This window comes from Triticum urartu, chromosome 3, assembly GCF_003073215.2.
Source record: "Triticum urartu cultivar G1812 chromosome 3, Tu2.1, whole genome shotgun sequence".
In the NCBI taxonomy this organism is placed as follows: domain Eukaryota; kingdom Viridiplantae; phylum Streptophyta; class Magnoliopsida; order Poales; family Poaceae; genus Triticum; species Triticum urartu.
In genome coordinates this window covers 504,058,410-504,070,028 of record NC_053024.1, presented here as the reverse complement: position 1 = coordinate 504,070,028, position 11,619 = coordinate 504,058,410, and the positions used below count along the sequence as shown (strand labels likewise).

The 11,619-nt window shown below is 44.8% G+C and overlaps 1 protein-coding gene and 1 non-coding gene across 2 annotated transcripts; one reads left to right on the top strand and one right to left on the bottom strand.

The window, feature by feature from the left end:
* Positions 1 to 1,025: 1,025 nt before the first annotated feature.
* Positions 1,026 to 9,257, bottom strand: LOC125544624 (golgin-84-like). The gene is made up of 21 exons (XM_048708365.1): positions 9,073 to 9,257; positions 8,685 to 8,765; positions 8,560 to 8,609; positions 7,813 to 8,463; positions 7,653 to 7,715; positions 7,471 to 7,548; positions 7,154 to 7,357; positions 5,014 to 5,070; positions 4,810 to 4,884; positions 4,648 to 4,719; positions 3,825 to 3,887; positions 3,646 to 3,744; positions 3,027 to 3,104; positions 2,759 to 2,827; positions 2,552 to 2,599; positions 2,366 to 2,461; positions 2,186 to 2,262; positions 1,933 to 1,978; positions 1,743 to 1,841; positions 1,613 to 1,657; positions 1,026 to 1,438 (listed from the first exon to the last, which is right to left on the bottom strand). Exons 1-21 carry the CDS (start codon positions 9,098 to 9,100, stop codon positions 1,373 to 1,375), a joined length of 2,145 nt encoding a protein of 714 aa, XP_048564322.1. The 5' UTR covers positions 9,101 to 9,257; the 3' UTR covers positions 1,026 to 1,372.
* An 83-nt stretch (positions 9,258 to 9,340) lies between these two features.
* Positions 9,341 to 9,413, top strand: TRNAK-CUU. Its single transcript has one exon. It is a non-coding gene; the product is annotated as a tRNA-Lys (tRNA).
* Positions 9,414 to 11,619: the final 2,206 nt, after the last annotated feature.

The window sequence follows — 11,619 nt, the reverse complement described above, 5'->3', positions numbered from 1 at the left end:
TCTGCCCCCTGTAAACCCTAGGCCTCCTTTCATCTATATAAGGGGGGGGTCAGGAGGTTTTCATCCCATCTAATCTCAGATAGCAACTCTCGATAGCAACATCAAACACCACTCTAAACCCCTCGCATGAGGTATCCCTCCACCATGAAATATCAAACCAAGCAGGACGTAGGGTATTACTCTTCGGAGGCTCAAACTTGGGTAGAACCTTTGTGCGACCTCCGATCCAAGACTTCCGGTCGTGCTTGGACCCCTACCGAGGGATCTGACGGTATTTCGCACCATCACCTATGATCCCTGCTACACACTCACAACTCAAATCGGGCGGGACCAGTGGAGAGACACCTGGGCCTGTTTGGTTGACTGCACAACCTCCATCCTAGCCCGGGGGGGGGGGTGGATTTGACTCGTTTGGTTAATTGCGCATGCGGCTGGGCCTGCATCGCATGCTCCTCAAAGCAGCCCATAGCTTAGCTTTGGAGGAACGTCGGGGTTGACCGTTTCCAGTGAGCCAAGCCCGAGCAAGCGTAAAGAGAGCACGCGGCCGCATGAGCGATGACGAGCGGGAGATGACGCGATGCTTCTTGAAGGCGGGCCATAAAACACCCTCATCACTCTCTCACGCTCACTCTCACCTGTCACTCTCCTCTCACCTTTGGCGGCACCATGGATGGCTGGAAGATCTGGACATGAGCATCAGCGACGACCATCCAAAGGCGCCTCATCGCAACTTGTCGATGGGGTTAAGTCCTTAACCCATGGGATCTAGGACGCAATCTAAGTTGATATGGGTTCAATTTTGGGTTTGATAGGGTTAAATTTGGGGGAAGATCAGTGATTATGCCCCTGTGTGTGTGCGTGTGTGTGTGCGCGCGCGCGTGCGCTTGTGTGCACGTGTGTGTGCACCAGACAGGCAGCATCCAGATGAGAAGAGACGATGCAATACAAAGCAGAACAAAACTCGAGTATGGACGCATTTCCTCATTTCATATCAGTTTGCTCCATCGACCCCCAACAGCTTGTTGTAAGTACTATAAGAATTGGCTCAAGTGGCCTGTATGACACATATATTATTATCGGGTCAGGCTGCTACATTTGTGATTAATATCAAGTGTTAAAGAATGGATTATATAGCCCACGGCCAACCAAAGAACATTACTACTTTACAAACGAGAGGGAAGGGGAAGAAAAAAATTGTAGCAGGGTTAACACCACATCAAACCAAGAAAAACTTAATGGCTGGCCTATTTCGAACACAGGAATTTCACAGGCAATCGTCGAAATCCCGTAGGAACATATAGGGGCCACGTATAGAGCTATAATCAGGAAGTAACGCCTAGATTCGTGAGGGGGTGGGAATAGGCTGTAAAGCCTATGGCAACTTCACGTTGGCCAGGTCCCCCATGGACGATTTCCCAGTCTCTTCCGCTGCAAAGTCCTGTAACATTCCAACACGCTCATCAGTTAACTTTGGTTAATTGTTTTAGCAAAAGAGCTCTGTGATAATACACGGATAGAATGAAAAATAAACAACATTGTGTGCCTGACCAAGGCATGAGATGACATGAATGAAAATAAATAAATGTGATAGCAGTATAACATGGTTGAGTACCTGCAGGCGCTGCATCAAGTACATCAAGAACAAATGCACAAACACCTGGAACAGGTATACGCAGATTCAATCAGAGATCAGCCTTAATAAGATCTAAAATAAACATACAGGATCAAAATTATGTTCTTGCCAGATAGAATAGAAGGCTGACTCGGGCAACAGGATGCCGCCACAAAAATCTTGTCGCCCTCACAGCCCCTGAATCTAAAAACTTCGCAGCTTTTTGTAACTGGAACGCCAAAAATGCCAAGGTAAAATATTAGCACTCTCCCACTATTTGTTAGGATGCTGCACTCCAGATTTCCATTGGACACATATACCTGATGATTTGCCGTTGCCATGTGTCGATGATGCAGTGGAAGAGGCCTGAAATATAAAAGGTAATTATCTAAAACTGTACTAGAACTTCCAAATAGAGGAACACAGCTAAACCTTGGAAATCTCAAGTACAATTTGCAACACATGGCTGCTTCTCTTTTGACTGGACATTCTCACAGCATAAAGAAACTATGGCATGCTTATAAACAATATTTTCCTGCATGTTCAATAATGAAAAGAAAACGGTCAACATACTCTAGCGCATTGATATCAGTATCTTCTTCCCATGATGATGCTGATCTGCGAGAAACCCTACTCCTTTCTGCTTCTACCTATCAAATGGAACACAAAGATAACAGAATGGTAGGAAGATAAGAACATCCGCAGGACAATTCCTATAGCACAAGCAACATAGGAAGAAGAGAAATTATGAACCTGCACTTCATGGAATTGCTTCAATGATTTCTCCAGTTGGAACTCTAATGCACCTTTTTCACTGGCCATGGATTCTAATTGTGTTTGCTTGTGGTACTGGAAGAAATAATGCATAGATAATGAATTAGCTCTCCTTAGCTAAAATGTCAATGACAGAAAAGGAAATTGGTATGCTTCAGCACATACCAGCAAATCAGTGAGCTCACGGTATCTTTTCTCTAGCTCAACATGCTCCTAAAAAGAGACACATTTGCACAAGAAAAAGTAACCATTAAGTATGATCTGGTAACAAGATAGATTGTAGTAAATGTTGCATTCGTCCAGTTATAAGGTGGGTAAATGTTGTTCACCCAGTTTTAACAAGAAAAGTGTGATTTGATTAGGATTAACAACCTGTCTAGAATAATGCTCTGCGTCTCGTCTCATTCCAGCCATTTCAACTCTCATCTTCTGCAACTCAGCCTACATCATACAAATAAAGATGTTGAACAAATAATGGTGCAAGACAGAGCATTCTGATTACTATAATAGAAACAACTCCATTGATCCTTTTTACATTTTCTGTGATATTATACCTGATCATCATATTAGCATTTTTACCTAAACTTCCGAATTATTACTTGACAACTGATTCTTTGATATCTTATGAATTAAATGGTACCTCCAAGGATAATATCTGGCTTTCTGCCTCTCTTTGGCTTTGCCGTGCTCGCTCAACTTCCTCCTGCCATGCCTGTATCTGCTTTCCAAAAGCACAGCATCAAGAGAAACAAACACCATAGTGTTACATTTCAGGATAGTGCAATATGCTAAGTTCTATTATTTCAAAAGCAAAGGTAAATAAATACAGATAGACATTTGTAGATAGGGTAGTAAATAGATCCACAATATGAGTATCTCAGGTATGGAGTGTGCTAAAAGTACAGCTCATATTAATCCCGTAAAGAAACCAAGGTTCTTTGATTTTAACCTGAAGAACCCCCAGTTATACTTTCACGGTTTCACCACTATTTGGAATCAGTTCCACACTATATATATATTGTTATGCCTTGTTGCTACTTCTTTGCCGCTATTTTATCTGGCTGAGTGTCTGTGCAAAGGTAGCTAATACTAATAGGAGGTGCTATCAACTTCTCTGCAGTTCTTGACCCAGACCGTGATCGCACTGCGGATTTCCTGATAGGTGTCAAAACATTTTCCATTTTTCCCCTCCTATTGCTGTCAACTATAATTTTTTAGTAATGAGAAACGGGAGATCTGGTTTAGAAGAAAATTTTAACCTGAAGAGCTTGACTAGCATCTTCAGAAGGCTTTTTCTGAGCACGGCGATTACGAGCTTCCATTTCCTGTAGTTCTTGGTGCAGTGATGCACATTCAACCTGAAACAACCAGGGTACCGATAGTTAATAGCAGAAACTAAACTGATCAGATATGACACACAGTGCGGAAAGGAATTTACCTCAAGTACAGCTACTTTGTGCTCAAATTCCATTGCTCTCGATGAGCTTTGATCAGCAGCTCTCTGTATGCCAACAGAACAGTCAAGATCAAAAATCAGAGACCAATCGACTAAAATGTGACACCCATGGAATCTAAACTAAGTGACATTATTGCAAGTACAAGATTTGGATTAAATTGACATAGAACGGATAGGAGTTGAACTATTTAAACAAGAGCTTAGAAAATTAGTGGAAACATACTATAAATCACATATATGTATTGAAGCACAGCCCTGGAAACATAACAGTTACTAATTTTCTAGCTGGATTACTGTTTCTTGCAAGTACACATGCTGGCCTTGTGGTATTGACGAACCTCTAAAATCTAGATAGATTTGTCTCCACTTAGTCACAGTGCTAGAACTTCTAAATGTTGAATTAGCTCATCTTGGCAGTTTGAGTATGAAACTTGTTTTAAGGACATCTACTTAGATCTTCAAATGTATCCCCTGGAGAACAATACACCAATAAACAGATGAACGCAACTAATGGGATAGCGTGGCATGTGCCAAAACATTTGATCTTACAGGAGTAAACTTTCATTCTGCCGATTCTAGAATGTAGTAGACTAACATCTGTAGTTGTTGAAAGAAATAGTCAGGCTGTGATAAATGCCCCTTGCACTGCGCATGATATTGCAAGAAATGTCAATTGAAACAAACATCTACATAGCACTAACATGCAATTTCCTTGTTAGTGTTCAAGAAAATTGGCAGACAATTTTGACATCCTCACATAATAGACTACATGTTGACGCTTCATATTTATACCTTGTAAAATTACCTGGATTCTAGCAAGAGCATTTGATGCCTCGACAGCCCGATGCTCCAATTCTACTTCTCTGTCAACAGCTGCCTGCAATGTAATAGAAAGTATTGAAATTTTAGAACACAAGAAATTATGATAAAGACAAAGCAATAAAACGGATGCACTTCAACAAATTACCATCTTTGTAGCATTATGTGCAATACGCTCCTCTTCAGCCCTCCGCTCCACGGTTGAAAGTTCCTCTCGTAGAGCCTAACATGTACATGGTACACAGAGGTTAGATTTATTTTTATTTTTTTGAGAATTGCACAGAGGTTAGATAACTTCATGAAAATATGAGGCTGTTCTATTATTCTACCCCAGAAAGTCTATTTCACTAACCTGGATGATCCTGGTTTCAGTAAGCTCACGGTTCCTCTTAAGGCCATCCATATCTTCCTAGTATCCGCAGAAAACAAAATCGATTTATTATTTGATAACATCAGTTATGTTAGTCTTACAGAAGCCTAAAAACATAAGGAAAAGTGTTAACAGTCACCCACATAGCCATACTATTCAAGATTTATATCCAAAAGAGATCATATCAAGCTGTACAACTTAAACACACAGGTGCTAGTTCCTGAGAGTAAGTCCAAGACTTCCACTGATATCTGAGTCTGACAGAGAGAGCACAGGACACTCCAGGTTCATACTCATTTGCGATAACACACAGCTCGAGCTCAAAATTTGAGCAGGAACACGAAGCTCCATTGATTTAAACTATGAACGCAGAATGCTAGAGACTGTAAGAGACTTTCCATGTGTCAAAAAACAGACACGTGCAGATGTACATATATAAAATGAAAATGAGCAACTCCCACTCCCGGGCACAGAATAAACTAGGAGGGGGGAGTTTCTACATCACTAATAAGTTTTTATGCTAAGTTCTACAGCCAGAATTTTTTTAAGACACACAAGGGTGAATATTAACAAAGCTACAAGAATCCGCAAATGACATGAGCATCTTGAGTTCTTGGAATGCGTAAAAAATATCCAAAATCCTGCTACTCCAACTCCAAATCATGTCTACTTGGGACCTTATCTGCATTCAACTAGAAAGAAAGTTCACAAGCACCTCCACGGTATTCCAAATGGAAAAGTACAAAAACACATATGACAACGCAATTATAATTAGATCATGACAGAAAATGAAAGCATGTGAGTAGCAAATCACTGAACAAATGGCCACTGTGCTAGCATATTTGAAACAATTATAATGGCCACTGAACAACATTATCGTACATGTCCTTGATGAGGGTAATGTACAAAGTCCCAGCAAAGTACATTACCCTCATCAAGGACATGTACGATAATGTTGTGACAAGTGTTCGAACAAGTGATGTCGACACCGATGACTTCCCGATTAAGATAGGACTGCATCAGGGGTCAGCTTTGAGCCCTTATCTTTTTGCATTGGTGATGGATGAGGTCACAACTCTCAAGGGATATACAAGGAGATATCCCATGGTGTATGCTCTTTGCGGATGATGTGGTGCTAGTTGACGATAGTCGGACGGGGGTAAATAGGAAGTTAGAGTTATGGAGACAAACCTTGGAATCGAAAGGGTTTAGGCTTAGTAGAACTAAAACCGAGTACATGATGTGCGGTTTCAGTACTACTTGGTGTGAGGAGGAGGTTAGCCTTGATGGCCAGGTGGTACCTCGGAAGGACACCTTTCGGTATTTGGGGTTAATGCTGCAGGAGGATGAGGGTATTGATGAAGATGTGAACCATCGAATCAAAGCCGGATGGATGAAGTGACGCCAAGCTTCTGGCATTCTCTGTGACAAGAGAGTGCCACAAAAGCTAAAAGGCAAGTTCTACAGGACGGCGGTTCGACCCGCAATGTTGTATGGCGCTGAGTGTTGGCCGACTAAAAGGCGATATGTTCAACAGTTAGGTGTGGCGGAGTTGCGTATGTTGAGATGGATGTGTGGCCACACGAGGAAGGATCGAGTCCGGAATGATGATATACGAGATAGAGTTGGGGTAGCACCAATTGAAGAGAAGCTTGTCCAACATCGTCTGAGATGGTTTGGGCATATTCAGCGCAGGCCTCCAGAAGCTCCAGTGCATAGCGGACGACTAAAGCGTGCGGAGAATGTCAAGAGGGCGGGGTAGACCGAATTTGACATGGGAGGAGTCCGTTAAGAGAGACCTGAAGGATTGGAGTATCACCAAAGAGCTAGCTATGGACAGGGGTGCGTGGAAGCTTGCTATCCATGTGCCAGAGCCATGAGTTGGTTGCGAGATCTTATGGGTTTCACCTCTAGCCTACCCCAACTTGTTTGGGACTAAAGGCTTTGTTGTTGTTGTATAATGATTGAAGACAGCAGTAAAGTGCCACTATGGAGTTCATACAATCATACATTAAACTCTGCAACTGCACAGGACACTGGCCACAATGTATGGTTTCCTTTGGCGATGTAGTAGTGTTACAGAAAGATTAAAAGAAACTTGAAAGAGTATGAAAGATGAAACCTGTAAAGATGCCAGCATTTCTTCTGAAGCTGCTGCTTTTTTCTTCCAAGAGTCCAATGATTTAGCTAGAGATTCAATCTCAGTGTTTTTTGCAGCCAAAGCATCAACCATGTTAGATTCAACTCGTGAACCTTGTACTCTGGACACCGATAGTTCTTGGTGTAGTTGCTTTATATGAGCTTCATGTGAGCTACATTTCTCTCTCTGTTATGTGTTATGAAATCAATATATATTAGGGAAAACCACTCTACCATGCATGGGGTTAAGGTAATTGGAAATAAAATGTAATGAGATGAATTTCGGTAAGATAATCTGACCTCCTGAACAAGAAGTTCTTCTAGCTGTGCATTCTCGGATTTATATTCTTGGAGACGGGATGAAAGTCCAGCACAGACCTGTTGATAAGTAAAACATAAACCAACAGGTCAACATATGGACTTAATCACAATAAAGGTAAGCAGGTAACGTGGCAGCGTCACTATGCTTATACTAATCATACCCGAGCTAATCTAGCTTCTTTTGACTGGCCAGTTTTTGCAGCGCTTTTTAGTAATCCCTGAGCCTGCCAAAGACCAACAAGACAGCGCTATAGTGTAAGCAGAGAATGCATTCACATCAGCATATCTTGGTCATTATGAGTGCAATTTGCTACAGCCTACCTCCTCAAGTTGGTCTTGATCCTTCAGAGGAACTGATTCAGACTTATGTTCCTGTTGATTTTGTGTGATTTCTGGTGGATCTGACAAATTATCTTTCTTCAGATCTTGGGATTTGCCAGAACCTTGTGAATCGGGTACTCCAGAGATAGTTCTCTCCTGGATAACAGCCACAGCTGTGTCTTTATCCTCCAAACTGACTGCTAAACCAATGTCAGTAGACTGGTTACTGCTGCTTGGCTCATTTTTTTCGTCTGGAACTGAAGGAGCAGAGCTTTCAGAAGCACTCTCCAAATTGCCAGAATCTGCAACATGATCCGTGATGGGACCTGTATCCTCAGGGGTTCTCTCTATTGACTGGACTTCAACCGCATTATCGACAGCATTAGCAGCTACATCATTTTTAAGGTCAACAGTGGTGTTCTCTACTTTGTCGGATGTGCTCTCAGCATTCGCTCCCTTAACATCAACTGAAGTGACTTCAGGTTCGCTGGCACTAACAATAGCAAGAGCATCATCATTTGATGAATCAGGACGTGCCGAAGGTTTGATCTTCTCAATCTTAATCCTCTCCCGAGGCGGTTGCCTGTTCTTCCTCTCCTTCTGAGCCGCTGTCCTGTTACCTGCATCCCCGGTAGTGAGCTTCAATGGACCCTGCAATGCGGATTTACAGCAGGCTTTAGACATCAGGTATCAGGCACGCCGTCTGCAAGGAATCAAGTACGCTCAAGAAGTCTATCCAGTTGCGACCTTCTCCCTGGGCTTTCCCCTCTTTGCTTGCCCTTCTTGGCCATTCGATCCTTCAGCAAACAAACATCAGCGATTACTTATATTCCAACTCGCCGAGCAGCTGGCTAACACGGGGCAATGTTTACCTGAGGGCTGAGGAGCAGTCTGCTCGTCGGACAGCTCGGTGGCCACGCTTTTCGCCCTCCGGTCGACCACTTCGAGCAAGTCTGTTACAGCAAAAAACAGGATACTTGTTACAGCTCCACATTGCCAACAACTCAATGGCGTATCAAGCAGGCAATGGGTTCGGGTGGGGTGCAACTGGCCCGCCCGCACACCCAAAGGCGGTCGAACAAGGCACTGCATCAAGGCTAGCTCGCCAGATTTCGCAGCCGGCGTCGTAATCCCACGCAGTAACCGCCGCGGATGCAGTACTAGAGTCGAGGGGAGAAACCCCAGATCTTAGCCCGCAGGAGAGGTGGATCTCGGCGGCGATCGGGAGGAGGGGAGGGGAGAGGAGGCTCTGGCGCGTACCTTCGGCGACCTTGAGCCAGGAGGCCATGGCGGGATCACCGCCCCGGCGAGAGGAGGGTGGCTGGCGACGAGACGGCGAGCTAGGTAGATGAACTGACTGGTGAGATTTCCGGCCGCGGCAGTGGGGTTCTCTTCGCGGGATAGTTGGTGCTGGCGGGGCTCGGAGGTCGGATCCGACCGACCGGTGGGTTTGCTTTGGTGAATGGCATCATGGAATCATATAGGCATCATAGATACTGGAGAAGCATTCCTCTTCTATCTCGCCAAAGCCCGTCTAGCTCAGTTGGTAGAGCGCAAGGCTCTTAACCTTGTGGTCGTGGGTTCGAGCCCCACGGTGGGCGAATGTGGCGTGCCATTTTTTTCTTCATTCATTCATATTTTGGGTCCATTATAGAATTTCCCAAACCTTTTTTCTTTGTTCATTCATATTTTTGGGGCCATTATAGAATTTCTCAAACTATGAACCATTGGATCGCTCATATGAATCTTGGCACACTGCCACGTCATGGTTTTCATTCGTGACGCAAACATTTTATCCTTTCCTTCCTATAGCAAGCGCAGGTCGAGGCTTCTTCATTCATTCATATTTTGGGTCCATTATAGAATTTCCCAAACCTTTTTTCTTTGTTCATTCATATTTTTGGGGCCATTATAGAATTTCTCAAACTATGAACCATTGGATCGCTCATATGAATCTTGGCACACTGCCACGTCATGGTTTTCATTCGTGACGCAAACATTTTATCCTTTCCTTCCTATAGCAAGCGCAGGTCGAGGCTTCTTCATTCATTCATATTTTGGGTCCATTATAGAATTTCCCAAACCTTTTTTCTTTGTTCATTCATATTTTTGGGGCCATTATAGAATTTCTCAAACTATGAACCATTGGATCGCTCATATGAATCTTGGCACACTGCCACGTCATGGTTTTCATTCGTGACGCAAACATCTTATCCTTTCCTTCCTATAGCAAGCGCAGGGTCGAGGCTTCTTCAAAATCTCGTTATTCTCTTCGAGAGAGAGTGAGGCAGAGCTCTCGTCGTTGTCATATGTGCATCAGGTATCCCGTATCCCGTCGCCTCCCCACTGCCCACCTCACCGCCACCGACACTCGCTACCACCACTATCGAAAAAGGGTTTTCCCCCGCTTTGTATACAAAGCAACCAACCGAGACAACCAACAATAGGTGCTGGGACGGAAGCAGCACAGTCATGCCCAAAAGAAATAAAAGAGAAAATACAAGAGAAACAAATGCCGACAACGGCGGATCGACAAAAAACGAAGAAGCCTCGCGGCCGTTGCATCCATCGGAGATCGCCCACCAAGCTCTGAGACTCCCAAGAGTCGGTACCAATCAACACCTTCAAGAAGGGACGCGACGATGACGACGCTGCTGCCAAGGGTTTCCCGTGGTGCGCGGTGAGGAGAGAGGAAGGGTACCCCGGACGCCCTCCAGGAAGGTCTGGCGCACCCTCAGGCGCCACCGCGTCGGTGTCGGCCAAGCCAACAGGGATTTCTTCCACTCCCAACCTTCACCTTAGGCACTCCGGAGCTCGCCACCAAACCAACCACCACCCTGCGCACCCCGGTCATGAAGCTTCTGTTGGGGAACGTAGTAATTTCAAAAAAAATTCCTACGCACACGCAAGATCATGGTGATGCATAGCAACGAGAGGGGAGAGTGTTGTCCACGTACCCTCGTAGACCGAAAGCGGAAGCGTTAGCACAACGTGGTTGATGTAGTCGTACGTCTTCACGATCCGACCGATCAAGTACCGAACGCACGGCACCTCCGAGTTCTGCACACGTTCAACTCGATGACATCCCTCGAACTCTGATCCAGCCGAGTGTTAGGGGAGAGTTTCGTCAGCACGACGGCGTGGTGACGATGATGATATTCTACCGACGCAGGGCTTCGCATAAGCACTGCTACGATATGATCGAGGATGGATTATGGTGGAGGGGGCACCGCACACGGCTAAGAGATCAAGAGATCAATTGTTGTGTCTTTGGGGTGCCCCTGCCCCCGTATATAAAGGAGTAGAGGAGGGGGAGGGTCGGCCCTCTCTATGGCGCGCCCTAGGGAATTCCTACTCCCACCGGGAGTAGGATTCCCCCTTTCCTAGTAGAACTAGAAGCCCTTCCAAGTAGTAGGAGTAGGAGGGAAGGAAAGGGAAGGGAAAAGGAGAAGGAAGGAAGGAGGCGCCCCCTTCCCTAGTCCAATTCGGACCAGCCCATGGGGAGGGGTGCGGCCACCCTTTGAGGCCTTTCTCTCCTTTCCCGTATGGCCCATTAAGGCCCAATATGATTTCCCGTAACTCCCCGGTACTCCCAAAAATACTCGAATCACTCGGAACCTTCCCGATATTCGAATATAGTCGTCCAATATATCGATCTTTATGTCTCGACCATTTTGAGACTCCTTGTCATGTCCACGATCTCATCCGGGACTCCGAACTCCTTCGGTACATCAAAACACATAAACTCATAATATAACCGTCATCGAACTTTAAGCGTGCGGACCCTACGGGTTCGAGAACTATGTA

Excerpts from the sequence above, each read along its gene's own strand:
- LOC125544624 (XM_048708365.1), bottom strand. The coding sequence starts at position 9,100 with ATGGCCTCCTGGCTCAAGGTCGCCGAAG. Across the intron at positions 3,888-4,647 it reads ATGCTCTTGCTAGAATCCAG|AGAGCTGCTGATCAAAGCTC; the intron begins GTAATTTTACAA and ends GTTGGCATACAG. Across the intron at positions 2,828-3,026 it reads GCCAGATATTATCCTTGGAG|GCTGAGTTGCAGAAGATGAG; the intron begins GTACCATTTAAT and ends TGTATGATGTAG.